We start from the raw sequence: 23,250 nt of genomic DNA, 5'->3' as shown, positions 1-23,250 counted from the left end.
CCACAGAAATGGGTGCATTTTCCAGAGGAAAGGGTGCATTTAAAGGTCTTTTCCAGAGAAAAGGGTGCTGCTTAAGACCTTTTCCACGGGAGTGGGTGCTTCCTTAGACCTTTTCCACAGGAATGGGTGCTTCTTAAAACCCTTTCCAGAAGAATGGGTGCTTCTTAAGACTTTTTCCAGAGAATGGATGAATCTTTAGATCTGTCCTTGGACAGATCCTGGCTGCTACGTAAGACCTTTACCACAGAAATAGGTGCTACTTAAGACCTGTCCCACAAAAATAAAGGATGCGTGCTTTATAAGACCTTTCCCACAGGAATGGGTGCTTCTTAAGACCTTTTCCTGAGGAATGGGTGCATCTTAAGACCTCTTCCTGAGAATGGTTGCTACTTAAGACTTTTCGCACAGAAACAGGCGCTTCTTAAGGCCTTTTCCAGAGAAATGGCTGCTACTTAAGACCCTTTCCAGATTGATTTTTGAGACCCTGAAATGAGGCTTCCCCTGAATATATTTATCGATGGCCCTGGTTCCGACCACTAACTACCCCAAGATATTGGAGTTGATCCCTTATATGTGGTGCCAATGTGGTATGTAAATGTTAGCCCTTTGTAATGGAAGAATATTTAAACTCACCAGAATGCCATGCGGATCATCAGTCAGTCAGATTTATATAGAACCGGTGAGTAGAGTGCTCAAGTGAATACCAGAAACTCTTAGTGATAAATACAAGAGTGCCGTATACAAACGATCGTGTTTTCAGTTCGTACGAGTATAAACGTGTTTGGTATGCCATGACGAATCCTCGGTTTACCTACATATGTCAGAAACTTCGTATTTACTAGGTCGTACTAGGCTTCGTACGCCGCTCAGAACAGACTTCGTGATTTTTTCAAGTCGGATAAGTGTGTTTCGTATGCCGCTTATAACAGCCTTCGTGTTTCCAGCTTATATAAGCTTCTTTCATACGCCGCTTATACAAGACCTCGATTTTCAGGTCGTATAAGCGTGTTTCGTACGCCGCTTATAACAGACTTCGTGTTTCCAGTTCAAATAAACGTGTTTCGTCCGCCACTTATAACAGTCTTCGTGTTTCCAGCTCATATACACGTGTTTTGTACGCCGCTTATACTTTCAGGTACGGGTGATACGAGTGCCGTTGACTAGTAACCTAAGTTCTAACCCATTCACATTCATTCCTTAAAATAGATTACCATGTCCCTCGTCAGTTTCGTCTTCCGCGATCGTATCAGTAAAAATCCATGACCAAAAACTACGAAAATTTTCAGAAATTGGGAACCAGACATGCTAAAAACACTACACTGCTATTTCTATATTAGTCTTGAAGAATATTAAAGCTATGGCTTAAAATATCATTTTATATTCTTCCAGACAAATCTAGAAATAGCCCTTTACTGTTCCAGGGTTCTAAAATATTTCCCAAGTTGGGATATTTTTGGAGGTGGTTTTTGAACAGTCATTCCTGATAAAGTTTTTGCTTCAAATGTAAAAATGTTTAATCAATTTTTACTAATCACTGTGCACGCAACCTATCATCATGATACTATAAACCTGATCCATAAACCAGTATGCGTTTAGGCTTAAAAACAAACCATACAAAACACAACCACACAAAAGAAACAAATCAGACAAACATATCAAACCAAACCAACCAACACACAAATCAAACCCCAAACACTCACTTAATGCTGTAGTATTACAAATGTACGAGTGTAAGCTGCTTGCATTTGAACTGCTCTTCAAACTCATACAACAATCAGCATCATAATGGTCATCATCAGCATCATAATGACGATGATTTTGTTAGATATCCATTGTCGTATTTTATTGGTCTATCTCTCATGTTTTTATGTGTTTTGCTTTTAGTTTTTATTTTTTTCAAATGCATGTCTTTCAGTTGGGGGAAACAGGGGCAAGAGATGGGTAGGTAGTTGAGGCGGACACTTTAATATAATGCACGAGTTTTCGGCATGAATGACCAGCTAAATACAATAACATGTCTGCAATTTCCATTCGAAATTGCCATGGCGCAAACACAAAAAAATATTTTAACAAAAAAAAAAAAAAAAAAGAGAGAAGAAAACAATGAAACATATGTTTGCGATAACTTTGGTGTTAAATAAAATTATTGTAATAGTTTTGGTAAGACACTCAAAGAAAAAAATTTGTGTTAAATGAAATGAAATATTTCAAAATAACTAATTTGTGCGACAATTTCTCTGGTATTGGTTATTTTCCATTTGAAAAAAAGAACTTAATATCATTCATTCTCCAAAGAGAAAAACAACTGGAATTCTGTCACATGATCATCATCATCATCATTTCCTTATCAGGCAAACATAAATAAGGCTAGCTTGAGCTAGGCTTAACAAACAACGAAATAACAAACAACTTGTTGTTTTGTTCTAAAAATAAACATTTTCCATAACTAGCACAGTTACAATGCGACTGCAGTTATGTGCAGTTTTAAAGTCCGCTCTGTAACAACAAAATAGGTCAAAGGCTTCTAGTTCAGCAAAGTGTACTTAAGCAAAGTTTAAAACATATGTGAGTGAGGTACCCTAAGGTCCCAGCAAAAATAGTCATTACAAAAACCCATACTAACCCATTATTTTAACAAGGGCATGTCGCGCGAATTTGTAGTTATTTTTTGGCGACTTATATAAATAGTTGAATAAGTAGTTACTAAAATTCATCAATACTTTTCTAATTACATATTTAAGTGGTCAAAAAATAACTACTACGCGACATGCCCTTGTTAAAATAATGGGTTAGTAGGGGGGTTTGTAATGAATATTTTTGCTAGGATTTGTCCTTTTTGAAACTAAATTTACGTTTCGAAAATTTGGACATTTGGTGAGTCAGCCACGATCAGCGGTGAAAATGTTCCATTAAATCCCGCATGATTTTGAATTTAAGGGAACACTTCCTTTAACTTTGGCAAAACACCACAAATCATATGGATAATTTTCTCAAAATTCAGGATCTATTCTTCAAAATGTTCCTAAAAATCAACTATCGACGTATTAAGAAATTTTTGCGTATTTTGCATATCGTGCATATTTTGACATATTTTTACATATCTGCATAAAAAGAGCATATGCAAAACCATATGCAAAAATATATTCAAGGATTTGTGTTCTAAATATCCCACCGAAATGGCTGAAATTTGGTATTAAGTCTTCATTAGGGGTATGCAACTTTACAACTGAAATCTGTTCGCATAGGTCCACGTCTTCGTATAGCCTCCATAGAACGGTACCTACCGATATGCGGTATTTTGAGAGTTGTAACCTCAATATCCCACCGAAATGACTGAAAATTGGTATTTAGTCCTCGTTGGGGATATAAAACGTTCCACCTAAAATTTGTCGGCACAGGTCCACGTCTTCATATAGCCCCCGTAGAACGGTCTGAAATTTGGTATTAAGTCTTCGTTGGGGGTGTACAACTTTCCACCTGGAATTTATCGGTATAGGTCCACGTCTTCATATAGCCCCCATAGGATGGTACCTCCCGATTTTCGGTATTTTGAAGGTTGTGGTCTCAATATCCCACCGAAATTACTGAAATTTGGCATTTTGTCTTCGTTGTGGGTATAAAACTTTCCACCTGAAATTTGTCGGTATAGGTCCACGCCTTCATATAGCCCCCATAGAACGGTACCTCCGGATTTCTGGTATTTTGAAGGTTGTGCCCTCAATATCCCTCCGAAATGGCTGAAATTTGGTATTAAGTCTTCGTTAAGAGTGTATAACTTTCCACCTGAAATTTATCGGTTTAGGTCCACGCCTTCATATAGCCCCCATAGAACAGTACCTCCAGATTTCTGGCATTTTGAAGGTTGTGCCCTCAATATCCCTCCGAAATGGCTGAAATTTGGTATTAAGTCTTCCTTGGGGTTAAAAAACTTTCCACCTTACATTTGTCGGTTTAGGTTCAGGCCTTCATATAGCCCCCATAGAACGATACCTCCCGATTTTCGGTATTTTGAAGGTTATGGCTGTGGTTATACATTTCTCTATTTTATTGACTTGTCTGAAGAGAATTTTAAACAGAAAAATTGTACACGCAAACATTTTTGTACCTATTATTAAAATGCAAAAATATGCAAAAATTTATGTATTTTGCATAATTTTGTATATGTCATATGTTTCGATTGCAATATAATCAGAAGCCAAAAATATGCCCAGTCCCAAAATTTGACATAAATCGGACCAAAAACAGGGGTTGCATAAAATTCTGCTGTGTAGTCATATATTTTCTTCTTTCTTCGAGTGTATAACCAATCAACTTCTTTTGGCGAGGCTTTTACATTTTTACAACGAATCCAATAAATTAATGGATTAATCTAAATTTGATTACTTTGATTGTTTGAACGGCAGTAACCGGTTACAAGCAAAAATTACATTCAAATTCAGAGCGCACAATTTTGGAGAAATGTGGTTGAAGAGACACCCTACTAAGAGACATTCTTTGAAAAAGAAATTTAGTAATTTTGCTTTTCAAAATAGTCAGGCTTAATTCCATAGTTCCATCAAAAGATTCTTGTTGAAAAACAGGAATCAAGTGAACTGATGAGGATCTGTGACGAGATCCGACATTATAGTCTTTCCTGCCTTACTCCTTGGTAAAGAACGCCAAATTTTCCTACTAATAAATTAAAGTTCTTTTAATATTTTATTATGGGGACTATGGGATTAAGCCTGACTATTTTGAAAAGCAAAATAGAAGCCGTCATCCCAACTAAAAAACGCCAACCCTCCTAATAGTGAGACCGGACACCGTCAAAAGCAGTGCAGTAGGAAAGATTTGGTTTTGTTTGCAAGTGTAGTTGCTCAAGCTTAGGTAGTGCCAAAGAAATTCTCGATCAGAGTGTTTCTTTGGACACGTATCTATTTGAGCGAGCAATTGAAACAAGAGAAGCGATGCGGGTCTGTGGCGAGATCCGAAACTATAGTCTTCCCTTCCTTACCGCTTGATAAACATGCCAATTTTTCCCGCTAATAAATTCAAGTTGTTTTAAATAAAATATTTAATAAAATATGTTGTTGGGGAAATTACAACAAAAATATTTTTTTATAAAGGGATTTGACTTTTCATAATCGGACAGCTGGTGTGATACCACTACCTGCGTAATTGTGTACTGGTCCCAACAATACCAAGTGTTTGGTAGTAATTTGAACGAAATATGTTTCGAAAATTCTTAGAGAAATAAGTCATTCATTTATATAGAAATGTCTGCAGAAAATCTTAAATATTGAATTTTAAATATTATTCTTTGATAATTTCTTCACATTTATTTTCTTCAGAGTAATTGCTAAATATTCATAAACATTTACATTCTTATATTTATAGATTTCCAGAAACATTCCTCCGTATTATGCTATTCAAAAATTCCTCTTTAAATGTTGTCATTTGATCCAGCTTTTATAAGACCCTTTCATGGTACTCTTTAAAAGTAATGGCCCAAAAAAATTCTTTACAAATAATATTAAAAAAAATCTAAATCCTTTAAAAAATGTTCTCGAAATCCACACTCATACACCATTCTCTCATTCTCTTGAAAACACTTTCATCTTATCTCCTCCTCAAAAATAACTAAAATCTTACGATTTTAAAAATCCACTTTTCCCCGAACAGAATCCTTTGAGATTAACGCTTTTTTCTGCAAATTCTGTAATTCTTATCAGACCTTTATCCTATAAAAACTCCAACAGTTTTCTAAACTCGTTCAAAGCTTTTTCTGATACAACCTTCACTAGAAACATTTAATATTCAAAATCGTTCTCCAAAACCAATCATGAAATATCTTCCTTTAACTCTATAAAAAACTTTCCTGCCATCTTAAAAACTCAACTTTAAAATCCACGAACACCTTAGAAAACTGTGACTGTAAACCGACAATCAACCTCAAAAAGTTTTCCTACCAATTCTCATTCATCTTTAAAAATTCTTTCAATCACCTAATCACATTTTCCTTAAAACCACGGTCAGACGTGATAACTTTCCCTTAAGTCGACGATCATCCTGAAACCATTTCCTTTAAATGTGAACTCTTCTTTAAAATCCAAAAGTTCTTGTCCTTTCATAAAATCCAAAATCATCATCGCAACTCTTCCTTTTAGTCAATAACACTGCTCAACAAAATTGAAAAAGTTGAATGTTTCAACCGAAGTTGTTGTTGTTTCTAAATGAAATCAGCGAGCTATTTTCAAATCTGGTCACGGTTTTTCTCCATCAGCTCTTGTTCTTGAGATATAGCTCAAGATCGGTTTTTACGAGTTTTGCCCAGAATTTGGTTATTTTCGGATACAAACATTTATTTTTTTGCGGGGTTTTCAACACTTATGTATTAAGAAAATGTTGTTCACTCGATTCAAAACGTTTTTTGAAATAATTATGGCGAATATTTATCAAAAAATATATAAAACATACGATGAATCTTGTAAAAATGCATATTTTGAGTACTTTAAGCTGTAATTACGTCATCGAGGGAAGTCATAGGAGCTTCATATGGCATTCCGGATATGCTCAGGGTGTCTACTATATAGTCCTGTATTCAAATATATAATATAAAGCTCATAGCGCCCACGATTCGCCCATAACCTAAAAATCCTCATGAAGACTGCTAAAGGGAAATCCTTTACCTGTGATATCATTACCAAATATGTCATTTACTTTTCAATGGCAGTCTTCATGACGATTTTTAGGTTATGGGCGAATCGTGGGCGCTATGAACATTATACAGTTGAACCTCGATTATCCGTGAATCGATTATCCGGGAACCTCCATTATCCGTGATAGAAAAGAAATGTTGGACTTTTTTCCATTTCTTCTATTTTTCGTTATAAACTTCATTGCCCGGGAGTAAAAACACACTTTCCAATTAATTTGATTGAGCAAACAAAAGGTAAACAAACGAAAACTGGAAATTCTCCGGTATTACACAATTTGTGCATGTATGGTATCACAAAAACCATGGGACAAAGTCAATTCAGATGAATCTGATGATGATGATATGTATCCTTCTAAAATTTGGTGAATTGCCGTAACAAATTTAATAAAAATTGCAGATTTTCATATTATTGTACAATATTATTCCATTTTTACTTAAAAATATGTTCAAAAACTGCATAAAAGCATTGCCTCCATTATCCGGGAAAATCGATTATCCGTAATGCCTCCGGTCCCGACCATCACGGATAATCGAGGTCCGACTGTATTAAATATTTGAATACAGGACTATATAGCAGACACCCTGAGCATATCCGGAATGCCATATGAAGCTTCTATGACTTCCCCCGATGACGTAATTACAGCTTAAAGTACACAAAATATGCAATTTTTACCAGATTCATCGTATGTTTTCTATATTTTTTGATAAATATTCGCCATAATTATTTCAAAAAACGTTTTGTATCGAGCGTACAACATCTTCTTAATATATTAGTGTCGAAAAACCCAAAAAATATTTGTTTGTATCCGAAAATAACGAAATTCTGGGTAAAACTCGTAAAAACCGATTTTGAGCTATATCTCAAGAACAAGAGCTAATGGAGAAAAACCGTAACCAGATTTGAAAATAGCTCGCCGATTTCATTAAGAAACAACAACAACTTCGGTTGAAACAAAAGTCGTGTTGACCAGTGTAATCATTATCGGAATCTCTTCCCTTCAATACAATATCATCATCAAAAATTCTTCTTTTACATCCAAAGTCAATATCAGAACTCTCCCTTTTAATCCTTAATCTTCGTCCGAAACTTTTCCTTTAAATCGGAAATCGTCATTGAAAATTCTTCTTTTAAATAAAAAATTATCATCGAAAACTCTTCATCATCGAAACCCCTTCCTTATATTCAATCCAAAATCGTCGACGAAAATTCTTCTTTTAAAACGAAAATAATCATGGGAAACTTTTCTTTAAATTCTAAATCATCAAATCATCAATTTTTCCTTTTATTTCAAATTCATCATCGCAATCTCTTCCTTTGAATTGAAATTCATCATCGGAATCTTTTCCTCTCAATTCAAAATCAACTTCGAAAACTCATCCTTTAAATTCAAAATCTTTATCGGAAACACTTCCCTATAATCCAAAATCATCATCAATTCTTATTTTCAATTCAAATTCAACATCGGAATCTCTTCCTTTCAATTCATAATCAAAATAGGAAACTCTTCTTTAAAATCATTATCGGAAACTCTATTTTTAAATACAAAATTATCATTGAAATGTCGGCATAGACAATTTTCCCTTAAAATCCAAAATCATCATCGTAAATTTCATCGAAAATCTCTCCTTTATTAGGAAATAACACATAAAATCAATGAAAATCATGTTAAAAAAAATTTCCTGAAATTAAGTATTGTCAAAATTCACGAAGTGATCTTCGTAAGAAATTATATCACGATCATTCCATAGAATATATTTCTGAATTCCCAAGAACATTTTTCGATTTTTTTCTATTTTAATTGTTGTCTCATTAGGACGAACATCATTTATTTGTGAGAGTTTTATTTAATTGAATTAATTGATATCACTTTTTCAATACAAAACTCTTTAGGTCATGATAGGTCAATTAATTCAATTAAATTTTTCGAATTTAATACAGGAAAAGAAAGAAATATTTAAAAAATAATATCAGAAAACAATAAAACAAGACAGAGATATACCCTCATCTTACTTTCATCTACGGACAGATCGACACAATTGTTGAACTTATGCGGAGGAGGTAACATAAAGAGAAGATCGATATTGGCAATTTTAGAAGTTAAACAAATTTTGGAAAAATTATTGGGAGATCCAACGTTTGGATAAATTTGGTTGCCCGGTTCAAGGGACATCATGTATACCATTTTAGTGAAATTTTTTTAAATATTGTAGGAGAGTACAGGAAGTTGTTGCCAATTTTCGAACTGAAATGCGAACGCAAGTTGCTTCAACAGAAATCAAAGTGTTTCGAGAGCAGGTTTTAAAGTGAATTTATCCAAAATTTTTTGTTTTTGATGTGTAAAGTATAGACTAAATCGGTCACTCCCTTCAAGAGTTATCATGCGCCTAATTTTTCCGAACATTTTTGAACTCTTGTGGGGGAGGTACCTGAAGGTGTGGGCCGATATGGCTTATCTTCGAACTTATACTAAGTTTGGAAAAAATATTACGAAGGCCAAATTTTGAACCGAAGAAATAAAAAGATAAATAATCTTGTTATGAAATATACATAAAATCTATTCTTAAAATTAAGTATTCATAAATTCAGAATTCTCCTGAAAGATAATTTCAATATTATGCAGTTTGGAATATTTCTTAAACCTTTTTCAATTCCAATAAATAACATCCGGTTTTATCCACCTATCCTTAAAATGAAACAAAATAATTTATTTTCTTTCATTCAACCTCAAACCCATTTTTTGAGTCATACTTCAAAATATATTTCTTAAATCCCAAGAGCCTCATCCAAATTTATATTTCAGAATTCTCAAGAATATTATCCGAATTTAATACAGGAAAAGAAAGAAATATTTCAAAAATAATATAAGATAATATTTCAGAAAAAACAAATAGATAATCTTTTTATGAAGTATACATAAAGTCTATGAACTCCATTTTTAAAATCTATGGAGAATTTCCTAAAATGAAGTTTTCATAAGTGATTCTCATCAAAGATAATTTCAAGATTTTGCATTTAGGAAATATTTCTAAAACATTTTCAATTCCCATAAAATAATTTCCGTTTGTATCCACGATCTGAAGCAAAATCATTTACTTTCTTTAGTTCAACAGCAAGCACGTTCCTTTGAATCATTCTTCGGAATATATTCCTGAATTCCCAAGAACAGTAGGGAAATGTTTCCACAAGAACCAGAGTAAGAATCTTTTTATAAAACATACATAAAGTCTATGAACATCATTCCAATACATTAGAAGATATTCATAAAATGAAAAGTTCATAATTTCATGAAACATAATATAATATTTATTCCTAAAATCTAAGAACATTTTTAAGAAAAATATCCTAAAATGAAGTTTTCATAAAATTAACAATTCTCATCAAGGAATATTTCAAAATATCATATCATATCATATAGGAATATTTTCAAAAAAATTTCATCATACAACGTTTCCTGGATTCACTTTTAGTAAAATATTTAAATATTTCATTGAAGACAGGAACTTCATTATAAATTATTTCGCCATCATCCTTTTGTGTATATTGCTAAATTCCCAAGAACTTCATCAGAATGTGATAAAAGATCTACTTTTAATGATATATTTCCAAAAGATCCAGTATGAGAATATTATTAAGAATTATACATAACATCTACGAACCTCATTCCTAAATTCAAAGAACGAATTCCTATATTGAAGTAATCATAAATTCACTATCTTCCTTTTAGGAAATATTTCTAGAAAATCTTCGACTATTATCTGCATTCTCTATTTCTAAAAGAACTAGAATGCGAATGTTATTAGGAATTATACATAAAATCTATTAAATTCGTTCCTAAAATCAATTAACAAATTCATAAATTGAAGTATCCATAAATTCAACGATCACATTCAAAAGAGTTCCAAGATCTCAAGTCAGGGAATTCTTAAACACCAGAAGCAGGATAAAGTATCACTTGTCTCAAGAATCACCCTTGAGGAATCTCTCTTAAGTTTCATTTCCTGAAATCTACGAATATCATTTAAGTATATATTCCTTAAATCTAAGATAAACGTTCAAGAAAAAAAACCTAAGCAAAACTCCATGATTCTATTTAAAGAAAATTCCACGATCACATTTCATCTGATGAATCAAACGGATATACTGGAAGAAGACGACCAATTGTAGGGTGTTTAACCACATCCTGGTATGTTGTGTGGGCAATTCACATGAATATTTCCCATTATTTCTTCCTTTCTGTAAACTAGTTTTGCCACACAACCAGTCATTATATAAAACCATAAAACGGGAGACCTCCAAAAACGAAACAATTAATCATCTGGAGCTGGGAGAGAAACTGAACTTGATATGGAAAACCAGTATCTCGATCCCCAATGGCAACTTTTAATGTCACGAAAAATAAACAAACAAAAAAAAACGATTATCTATTTTATAGCTCCCACTTACCTTTCTATATTCCTGTACAAACAGAGTGATCATTGCCTGAATGGCAGCAGCTCGGGCAGCATGTAGTGCTACATTTTTACCACTGCGTAAATTCAACTGCAACGAAGCTGGCCGGGGTAGAGTTATAGCATTTTGTATTTCACCAAATGGTATGGCCTGGACAACAATCAAATAGTCAGCATCACGGCGAGCCAAATATAAACCATTGTGTGAAATGCCCATAATGGAGACATCCGGATATTGCGGGGCACCTTGAACGGGGAAGAGACGTGCAAAGTATAGAGGCCATTCGCGGGCCATGTCGATAAGATGACGTTTCACAATGGCCCGAACATTTTGACTGCGCACTGTTTCCGCTGTTACACCATGACCACTCAGCATATTAATAGCTGCTGCCTTTTCTTGTGGTGATATACGCAATGACGGTGTAAGGCCAAAAACATCAGCCGAAACTTGAGCGAAGAGTAAATCCAAAGCCACTGGGGGTCCAATGGGTTCATTGGGATGGAACACCTCTTTGCGTACCCTCAGCTTCCATGGCACACGATTATAGGTCAGACATGCATTTGCTGGATGTTTAAGTGAAGCAGGAGCTGGGACAGGGGCAGGTATGGCCGGCAGAGGCCATTCATCGGCACCATCCGTCTCCTCATCACGCCGTGTGGTACTTTGAGACACCGTCGTTGAGGCTGAGGATTTACGTTTCCTCTCCTTTTCATATTTCTGGGCCATGTGGGTGCGGAATGTGGCCGGGGTGTGGGATACACTTGAAACATTGGCCACATTTGAGGTATGGGAGACACCACTGGACATTTGAGACATGTGCGACATGTGATGCGCCATGTTGGTCATATTCGGTGTTATGGGTTGTGAGTTAATGGAATTGAGCGACTGTTTCTTATTCGACGTCATGGCTTGATAGGAATATTTACGTTCTCCCACATTTACTGGACTATAGCTATCGGTGCGATCTTGCCTTTCAATGGTGGCTGTGACCACCTTGGGCGGTGCCGGCTGATAGACTTTGTGACTTTCTTTTTCGCGTTCCACTTGACGCATTTCATAAATTCTCTCACGTTTTTCACGCTCCTTTTCACGTTCTCTTTCACTGCCACTTGAGGCGGGACCTTCAACTTCAGCGCGATCCCACACCGATTCCGAGAAATCATCACGATCACGTGATCTCGAACGCGAACGAGATCTTTCCCTTTCATTTTTCATTTCTTTTTTGTAACTCTTCTCATAGACCATATCTAGCTTGGCGGCCTCGGTACGACCCCAAGAATCATAGGCATCCTTGGAATCATCCGAACCATTCCAGTTGTGCCGGGCTCCAAACGTGTCACGATCTTGTCGTTGTATAAACGCAGGAATATCTTTACTCTGGGTACGATAATCCTGTTCATCGACCTCTTCCATGTGCATTGGAGGACTTTTTGGTACTGGCGGTGGTGCGGGTGGTGCCACATTTGGTGGTCGTATTGGTGGTGGTGGTGCTGGTATACTGGGTGCCGGAGGTACATGGGCAGGCCAGCTGGAAGGTTTCTCCATTTTCTCTTCCATCCGTTCAATGTGCGACCGTACTGTGTGTATGTCGGCATTGTTTGCCGAGGCGTTGCTCATCATGGCAAACTGGCCGCTTAGCTGTTGTTGTAACATCATTTTCCGGGTATCTTCGAGTTTGGCTGGAGTTCTTTGCTCTGACTTGGTGCTAACAGTGGAACGCACCGAATGTCCGGCGGTGACTTGCTCCAATCGCTGGCGCATCTCCGAGCTAAGTTTTAGTTTTCCCACACTGCCTGGTGGTGGACGATCGGCCCCAATCTCAAAGCTTTTCTTGGTGGTTTTGGTGGTGACAACTGTTTGTTGCTGTTGTTGTTGTTGGTGATATGACTGTTGTTGTTGCTGCTGGTGATGCTGTTGGTGTTGCTGGGAATGTTGTTGTTGTAGCTGATGATGCTGATTATGGTGTTGTTGTTGCATTTCATTTTTATGCGAATTATGCTTGCCTCCGGTTTCAATTTTAATCTGAGTCCTAACCATCTGCGTGGTATGTATGGGCATGGATACCACAGGCGAGGGACTCTTGGAGTTTCCATCATTCACCTCAAATTCTTCCCATTCCATGGCGGACCCCGTCAACGAACCATTGCTGCTATGGAACTGGGATTGTGGTGTATTCTTCCTTTGATGTTGACGCATTTTAAAGGCAAAGAAATCTTCCTCGGTTTCAAATTGTGGACCATCCTGTGGTGGTGGCCATCTCCATTTGCCAATGCGCACAGTCTTGGCTCGTCCGTATGGATCTAAAAAGTGTCGAGTCTCGGAGGGATCTTTTACCTCAATTGGTGGCGGCATTGGTGGTGGTGGTGGAGGTGGTATCAACGAACCACCACTGTCCGATGAGGCCTTGCGATTACGTTCACTATCAGAGAACTGGGAAATCCTGTTTTTGACACTTTGCTTACGCATCTGATGGGGAGCTGACTCATTGGAAACTACAGAGATTTTGGCTGTCATGTTATTGGAAATCGCCGTGGTACTGGTGGTGGTTGAGGTCAGATTATTCACCACTGGTGCTATAATGGGAGCGATTAAAGGCGGTGAGGTGGTCCCCGCCACCGTGGTTTCTTGTTGACTCAGCAGGGTTTGCAAAGCTTGATTTTGAGCCAGTAGCTGCTGTTGTATCTGCAAATTTTGAGCCATGGCAGATTGCAAAAATGCCCTTTGTACCTGATGCTGATAGGTAGAGGGATCGGCATCGGGAGGTATATTCACCATTTGTAGAAGATTGTCAGAGTTGTTGAGTATGGGACTTATGGGTCCACTGACAAAGGTGCTGCTCGATGAGGTGGCTTGGGCTTGAGCCGCCCCACCACCCTTTATGCTATCGATGAGCTCGGAATGTTCTGTTAAAACCTTAACAGCTTCATTGACAAAAATGGGCTTAAATAAGCCTGTGATGTAGTCATCCAAATTAGCGGAACCGGCCTCCTCCTCACGTCCCTGGGGTTTCTCTCCTCCGCCCTTGATTTTTTGACTCAAAAATTGGCTATTCCAGTTAAGGGATTCTTCACCAAAATCAAACTCTGGGGCTTCTAGGAAATGTTCTTTATCCTCATCTTCTTTCATGGGAGTTTTGGCTGAACCACCCCTGATACTGGCTGCCAAAGATCTGGCATCTGATAACTCATCCAAGGAACCATCCAGTACCGGACTAAACAAATCATCTAAGAATTGATCCACATCTGAGGCCTGGGAGGGTACGCGAACCCTTCTGACATGTGATGCCAAAGATGGAGCCTCACTAGTATCCGACATGGCTGAGGACCGGGTGGCATATTCTGATTTATCCATGTATTTACTAGAATGGGAACCACCATGCGACCTCCGGCCAGCATATTGGGATTTTTGATAACGTGGCGCCGATTCTTTGCCCATGGGCGTCAGGCGTTCTGCAGAGTGATATCTTTCATTCAAGCGACTCTCTGATAAACCAATCTCCGCCAAGGGTTCTGGTTCAGTGTTGGTATCCAAGTCGGTTACATCTCCCGCCAGTAGATCATCAAGTGACTTGGACCTGGACTTTTCCTGCTCAAAATACCTATCATTCAGGGCAGAGTTGCGTGATAAAATGTTCCTGGAATTTTTGCGTATGGGCTGTTCTTCAGCTGAATCGGAAATTGGCGATTCCACAGGGGTACTTGGTTTCATTTTCATTTGTGGTGGTTCTGGTGGTGGTACCTGCGGCCTTTTGGGTGTATTGGTATCTCCCGGCTCTCCACTTAGCACTGTTCTATGGAACTTGGCACCGGTGGTCATTAAATCGCTGCGCAATGCTGGGAAGGCAGGACACAATTCCTTTTCGGCAATCAAATCTAAAACATAATCCAGACCACAGGAATCGGTCAAAAGTTTGCCATCATCAAAGACGACAGTCCAGCCACGATTGGAAATACCCAATGTGGAGACAGCCAAAGAGGCAGCCTCTTCACAGGTGGTCCACGAATCAATGGCCACGGTTTGGGAGTTATCATCCGGCATGGTAAGGGAAACAGCAATATCTGACATGCGGGAAATGGCTCTCCACTCCACCCAGGAGGGGGTAAAGTTACGACAACTATTAGCATGCGTAGCGTTGACACCATTGCGTAAAATCTTCTTCAGCAGCATGTCACGCATATTGTCGGGAGCATTGTCGACAATAAATTTCATTAAATATTTGCTAAAGGCCGGGCCGGGCTGGAAGCAGGACAGGCACTGGGCAATCAATTGCCACAAACGCTGGGCCTGCATCTCATCGTTGTTGTAGATTTGATTACAAAGTTGGACCAGAATTTCGTCTCTTAGGCCCCGGGACGATAAACCCTTGTGGACAATATAATCTGCCAAGACTTTTTCCTTGTTCGTATCTAATGTCTTGTCATTGGTCCAGCGCAAAATCAATTTGAATACCGCCAAAGAGTCCTGGAAGTCTTGATCCCTGGAGGCTGCCCTGGAGAGGAAGGGTGTGGTTATGGGTTCCCGGCGGGCAGTCAAGCGCATGCCGTTACAGTAGACGGAACTAAATTTGCCAAAAGAGAATTGGTCCAAATCTTTGGGTAAATCAGCGGCAACTGGTGGCCCCGGCACAGTGCCCACCACCTTGACCAAATGGCGATCCCCATGGACCGGAGTCCAACCTTCACTCTTGGAGAAAATGAAAGCCAATTCAGCGGGTATGTCCAAGTAGGAAATTTGACTACGTTCCAAATTTTCTTTGGCCTGTTTTTTGGCTTCACGTTCCTTTTGGGCTCGTTGGGCCTCCAAGCGGCGTTGATACTCGGCCTTCAATTTCACAGCCCGTTTGCGGCCCATTTTGCCGCGCCACAAGGCTTGGGCCTTGACAGTCGCCTTGCGTAACTCTTGATATTTCTTGTGTTCCCAATGGCCCCTCCAGCGGGCTTGAATGCGGGTGGCTGCCTTCTTTTTGCGCATCAGGTGCCGTCGAGCCAACATACCTCGAACATGCTTCTGTATGACAACGGCGGCGGTTTTCAATCTATCGGAACGGCTACTTTCCAGCATGCGATGCAGAGCTTCTCGTAGGAAAACCCTGGTGGCGCCCAATTGATAGTCTGGGCCATCAATGCCGGTGCCCGGCATGGATTCCAATAACATGCGACACAATTCACGATAGGGGGTACCTCTCGACAGAGGAGTTCTCATCAAATGGCGATAACGCTCAATGAAATGTTGAAATCGTAGGCGAACAGGATAACCTTTCTGACGAATTTGTATGGTATCCAACATCCCCAGATAACGTAACTGCTGCAGTACACAGGGCATATCCATTTTCAAAGACTGCTTCTCATTGTTGGGTTTAATGCAGCGCACAAACCAGGGGTTGCAGCGTCCCATGGACTGCAACAATTGCTGCAGGGAATCTGAAAATCTGGCAGCCACTGTTGGTGTCCTCGGCTTCATGGTAACAAAACGGCCATTGTTACCTTTGGGTAAAGTTTTGCCAGAGTCCCTTTGGGCCCTTAGTTGCTTCGTCAAATCTGATACCAATTGCAGTTTACTGGAACTCAACAGCTCCAGCACATCTCCTCTCAAAGCATCACGATTTTTATCCAAGAAGCCATCAACACAATACCAAACCTGGCCAGCATAGTGGGTAATACCAAACTCCTGGGCTCCCACTCTGGGGCGAGAGTACAACTCGTTCAGGGCATGATTATAGTGGCACTTCTCCAGGAAACTCATATCGGAGGCGCGGGGGAAATTCGATTCATCATCAAGCAAATGGAATATTCCCACCGGCTTTTTGGCCAGCAAGTGTATAACTGGCAAATTATCATCCCAGGTCAAGGGGGTCCATTCCAAGCGCTCTCGGGAATACTCTGCCTGCTCCAGTTTGAAGACGTGCTTATTAAAATAAAGCTGCAAGTTTTCATTGGCATAGTTAATGCACAGCTGTTCAAAGCTGTTCTCTGCCAAATCCTCAAACCCAAAGATGTCCAGAATTGAAATGCGATGGGCATCATGGGTGCCACCCTTCTGGACAATGGAGTTAATGCGTGAAACCAGCCAATTGAACAGACCCGAATACAAAGCCTTGGCAAAGGCATCTCGAGCATCCAAAGCTTGATCAATACTCAAGGGGGTGTGTAGGCGTTCGGAACGGGCCTCTGTTATGCGACTGGTAAGCGATCGGTGTAGACCCTCAGCGGAAATGTGCAGCAAATGGGCAGCCCATTTAATTTCAGCATCAGAGCCCACTTCCACTCCCTCCTGGCCATGCCTCAACTGTCTTCGGTGGAAATAGACATTGCCCAAATGTAACACTGAGGCCAGGACACGTATTATGCCTTCTCTTTCACCCTCCGAGACACCCAACACCTGCATTGCACTTTGCAGGGAATCCCAATCCACTCGACCGGGTGCACAATCTGTGGCTCCTTGATTCAAATAGAAATATTTATCTGCCTCCAATAGGCCATATTTGGTGCGCTCACTTTCCGACAAGCCACCCAACATTTCGTAGAACACATGATAGTTACGTTCACCTGGGGCCTGGGTCACAATCCTTGACTTCTCCAGCAGGTATTGGGTAATCTTGGCTCCCACAATGGCACCACTCTTGAAATACACCTCCAAGTACTTGCCAAATCTGGAACTGTTATCATTGCGGGTGGTGCGAGCGTTACCAAATGCTTCCAGTAAAGGGGCAGCTTCTAAGATTTGTTCTGTAATAACAGCTGAGGCAGAACCACCTCCAGGAACCACAGCCGCCAGATACTGCATGACCAGTTTTGTGGACTCAGTTTTGCCCGAACCAGATTCTCCTGAAATAACCACCACCTGAGGCGAAGGTAGGGAGGCATGGGCCGCTGCACCAATGGCAAAGAGATGTGGAGGCATGGTACCCAAGGGTTTGCCGGCGTATTGTTTGGCCACCTCCAGGCCATAGGAGTCAGGAAACATTTTATAAGGATTAATGGCTATCAGGATGCTGCCCGCAAAGGTATAAATCAGACCCTTGTCATAACGCAAACGCAGATTCCACAGTAGAGAGGCTTCATGTAAATCCTCCAGCATGGTCATATCTTCCACACCGCTGTTTCCCAAATCCTGTCGGGGCCTCAAGTTGCCCTCTCCCGGCTGCAAGGCAAATGTTTGGGGCTGTAACAAAAACAAATGACATTAAAAAACAAATTTCAAAACTGGTATCTTCACAGAGGAGTGTAACCCACATATTTGGCCAAAATATCACTACACAGGGTCGACAGACGCTTGACACTTTGCGGATAACGGTTTTTCATTTTGCGCTCTTGATCTCTTAACAATTTCAAACGTAAGGTTTCGGTATTGGCCGTTTGGCTGGGAAAATCTTCTATGCTGGGCGGTCGCTGGCGCCTAAGAACATGGGGCGAAAGTATGGCAATGGATGGTGATGGTGCTGGACTGGGTGTAATGGAGCCACAACGCTGCCATGGTTCCAAATGAAAGCGTACAATACGCATTGAATAACAACCACAGTCGCAGCAAAAACAACAACGAAATTACATTAAGTTTGCCCAGCAAGTTCCATGAAGCCAAATCGATACCAATTCGAAATAGAATAACAAACTCCAAAAATTTCACCCCACAATGGCAATAATAACAACCAACAACGAGATGCAGTTTTTCTTCTTCTTCTTGCACTTGATCTCTGTGTGCAACAATCCGTTAGCTTTTAATAGAACGCCACTTGATATTCAAGTCTTTGGAGTAACTGAAAGGAGTTTATTGGCTTATGGCCAGCTGAAGCCATGTAACAACATGTATTGGCATGGAAGCATCACCAGCAGCAGCAATATTCTGCACCACTCAAACACCAACACTCACACACACACGCTCACTCACTGGAGACGCATTACAGATACAAATTGTCCAGCTGAGAAAAAAGTAGAAAAACTATCACATGCTTATGTGTGGATATGTGTGTGTGTCAGGAACATGTTTGGTTACATTGTGATGATGCTGCTGGTGAAGAGATGCCTCTAACAATGACCATCCATACACACTAAGCAGCATCTATAGCCTTTTTTATAGAAATAACCAATTACACTTAACTGCCACTGGTAATCTTGATAAACCAGAAAATTGTCATATTTTTTCCAGATGATGGATGGGATAACTGTCATAACAAAATGTCCCTCGTTCTTAATGAATGAAATGTTCAATTGGAAAATTTGTCAAGGACTATGGGAGGTAGGAGCCTATGGAGAGACGTCGTCAATTTACGTGTGAACTGACTTCCTAGCATTAACAATCCATGAGCTCAGAGGACATATACCGTTGGGTAGGTGTGTTAATGGGTATCTAGCCACCTACCTTAGGGTAGAAGGTCTCAAAAGTCATCTTCAGCTGGGTGGATGGGCTCAAAGGTCATCTACCGCTTGGTAGATGGGCTAAAAGGCCATCAACCGGTGTATAGATTGGGTCAAAGGACATCTGCCGATGGGTAGATGGGCTCAAACACAATATACCGTTGGGCAGATGGGCTCAAAGGCCATCTTCCAGTGGGTATATTGGCTCAAAGGACATCTACCGCTTGGTAGATGGGCTCAAAGGCCATTTACCGGAGGGTATAGGGCTCAAAGGTCATTTACCGGTGTGTAGATTGGGTCAAAGGACATCCAACGGTGGGTAGATGGGATCAAAAGCATCTACCGTTGGGCAGATGGGCTCAAAGGCCATCTACCGGTGGGTATATTGGCTCAAAGAACATCTACCGCTTGGTAGATGGGCTCAAAGGCCATTTACCGGAGGGTATAGGGCTCAAAGGTCATTTACCGGTGTGTAGATTGGGTCAAAGGACATCCAACGGTGGGTAGATGGGATCAAAAGCATCTACCGATGGGTAGATGGGCTCAAAGGCCATCTACCGTTTGATAGATGGGATCAAAGGCAATCTACCGAAAGGTATAGGGCTCAAAGGCCATCTAGCGGAGGATACAGGGCTTAAAGGCCATCTACCGGTGTGTAGATTGGGTCAAGGGACACTCAACGGTGGGTAGATGGGATCAAAAGCATCTATCGGTGGGTAGATGGGCTCAAAGGCTATCTACTGCTTGGTTATCATGTGTAGATTGGGTTAAAGTAGGTGGGCTCAAAGGCCACCTACCGTTTGGTCGATGGGCTCAAAGGTCATCTACCATTTGGTAAATGGGCTCAAAGACTATCTACCGGTTTGTAGATGGGCTCAAAGACCATCTACCGTTTGGTAGATGGGCTCAAAGGTCATCTACCGTTTGGTAGATGGGCTCAAAGGCCATCTACCGTTTGGTAGATGGGCTCAAAGGCCATCTACCGTTGGGTAGATGGGCTCAAAGGCCATCTACCGTTGGGTAGATGGGCTCAAAGGCCATCTACCGTTGGGTAGATGGGCTCAAAGGCAATCTACCGTTTGGTAGATGGGCTCAAAGGCCACCTACCGTTTGGTAGATGGGCTCAAATGCAATCTACCGTTTTGTAGATGGGCTCAAAGGTCATCTACCGTTTGGTAGATGGGCTCAAAGGTCATCTTCTCTTGGGTAGATGGGCTCAAAGGCCATCTACCGTTGGGTAGATGGGCTCAAAGGCCATCTACCATTTGGTAAATGGGCTCAAAGACTATCTACCGGTTTGTAGATGGGCTCAAAGACCATCTACCGTTTGGTAGATGGGCTCAAAGGTCATCTACCGTTTGGTAGATGGGCTCAAAGGTCATCTACCGTTTGGTAGATGGGCTCAAAGGCCATCTACCGTTTGGTAGATGGGCTCAAATGTCATCTACCGTTTGGTAGATGGGCTCAAAGGTCATCTTCTCTTGGGTAGATGGGCTCAAAGGCCATCTACCGTTGGGTAGATGGGCTCAAAGGCCATCTACCATTTGGTAAATGGGCTCAAAGACTATCTACCGGTTTGTAGATGGGCTCAAAGACCATCTACCGTTTGGTAGATGGGCTCAAAGGTCATCTACCGTTTGGTAGATGGGCTCAAAGGCCATCTACCGTTTGGTAGATGGGCTCAAATGTCATCTACCGTTTGGTAGATGGGCTCAAAGGTCATCTACCCTTGGGTAGATGGGCTCAAAGGTCATCTACCATTTGGTAAATGGGCTCAAAGACTATCTACCGGTTTGTAGATGGGCTCAAAGACCATCTACCGTTTGGTAGATGGGCTCAAAGGTCATCTACCGTTTGGTAGATGGGCTCAAAGGCCATCTACCGTTTGGTAGATGGGCTCAAAGGCCATCTACCGTTTGGTAGATGGGCTCAAATGTCATCTACCGTTTGGTAGATGGGCTCAAAGGTCATCTACCCTTGGGTAGATGGGCTCAAAGACCATCTACCGTTTAATAGATGGGCTCAAAGGCCACCTACCGTTTGGTAGATGGGCTCAAATGCAATCTACCGTTTTGTAGATGGGCTCAAAGGTCATCTACCGTTTGGTAGATGGGCTCAAAGGTCATCTTCTCTTGGGTAGATGGGCTCAAAGGCCATCTACCGTTGGGTAGATGGGCTCAAAGGCCATCTACCGTTGGGTAGATGGGCTCAAAGGCCATCTACCGTTGGGTAGATGGGCTCAAAGGCCATCTACCGTTGGGTAGATGGGCTCAAAGGCCATCTACCGATGGGTAGATGGGCTCAAGGCCATCTACCGTTGGGTAGATGGGCTCAAAGAACATCTACCGTTGGGTAGATGGGCTCAAAGACCATCTACCGTTTAATAGATGGGCTCAAAGGCCACCTACCGTTTGGTAGATGGGCTCAAAGGCAATCTACCGTTTGGTAGATGGGCTCAAAGGCCATCTACCGTTTGGTAGATGGGCTCAAAGGTCATCTACCGTTTGGTAGATGGGCTCAAAGGTCGTCTACCCTTGGGTAGATGGGCTCAAAGGTCATCTACCGTTGGGTAGATGGGCTCAAAGACCATCTACCGTTTAATATATGGGCTCAAAGGCCATCTACCGTTGTGTAGATGGGCTCAAAGACCATCTACCGTTTAATATATGGGCTCAAAGGCAATCTACCGTTTGGTAGATGGGCTCAAAGGCCATCTACCGTTGGGTAGATGGGCTCAAAGGCCATCTACCGTTGGGTAGATGGGCTCAAAGGCCATCTACCGTTGGGTAGATGGGCTCAAAGGCCATCTACCGTTGGGTAGATGGGCTCAAAGGCCATCTACCGTTGGGTAGATGGGCTCAAAGGCCATCTACCGTTGGGTAGATGGGCTCAAAGGCCATCTACCGTTGGGTAGATGGGCTCAAAGGCCATCTACCGTTGGGTAGATGGGCTCAAAGGCCATCTACCGGTTTTTAGATGGGCTCAAAGGACATCTAACGGTGGGTAGAGAGGCTCAAAGGCCATCTACCGGTTTTTAGATGGGCTCAAAGGACATCTAACGGTGGGTAGAGAGGCTCAAAGGCCATCTACCGTTGGGTAGATAGGCTCAAAGGCCATCTACCGTTGGGTAGATGGGCTCAAAGGCCATCTACCGTTTGGTAGATGGGTTCAAAGGCCATCTACCGTTGGGTAGATGGGCTCAAAGGTCATCTACCGTTGGGTAGATGGGCTCAAAGACCATCTACCGTTGGGTAGATGGGCTCAAAGACCATCTACCATTGGGTAGATTGGCTCAAAGACAATCTACCGTTGGGTAGATGGGCTCAAAGACCATCTACCGTTGGGTAGATGGGCTCAAAGACCATCTACCGTTTAATATATGGTCTCAAAGGCAATCTACCGTTTGGTAGATGGGCTCAAAGGCCATCTACCGTTTGGTAGATGGGCTCAAAGGCCATCTACCGTTTGGTAGATGGGCTCAAAGGCCATCTACCATTTGGTAGATGGGCTCAAAGGCCATCTACCGTTGTGTAGATGGGCTCAAAGGCCATCTACCTTTGGGTAGATGGGCTCAAAGGCCATCTACCATTTGGTAGATGGGCTCAAAGGCCATCTACCGTTGTGTAGATGGGCTCAAAGGCCATCTACCGTTGGGTATATGGGCTCAAAGGCCATCTACCGTTGTGTAGAGGGGCTCAAAGGCCATCTACCTTTGGGTAGATGGGCTCAAAGGCCATCTACCATTTGGTAGA

General features: G+C 41.1%; 1 protein-coding gene across 1 annotated transcript in view; it reads right to left on the bottom strand.

Annotated features, from left to right (window-relative positions):
* Positions 1–23,250, bottom strand: part of Myo10A (unconventional myosin 10A) — a 98,109-nt gene that overhangs the window by 27,505 nt on the left and 47,354 nt on the right. Inside the window, exon 3 of the mRNA XM_073974157.1 lies at positions 11,142–18,308. Coding sequence (XP_073830258.1) covers positions 11,142–18,308 — 7,167 coding nt within the window. The remainder of the gene's footprint in view (positions 1–11,141; positions 18,309–23,250) is intronic.

Source organism: Musca autumnalis, unplaced genomic scaffold, assembly GCF_047663935.1.
Source record: "Musca autumnalis isolate F117 unplaced genomic scaffold, ASM4766393v1 scaffold_3, whole genome shotgun sequence".
Taxonomy (NCBI): domain Eukaryota; kingdom Metazoa; phylum Arthropoda; class Insecta; order Diptera; family Muscidae; genus Musca; species Musca autumnalis.
Note: the sequence above shows the minus strand (reverse complement) of the source record. Positions and strands in the feature narration are given on the sequence as shown.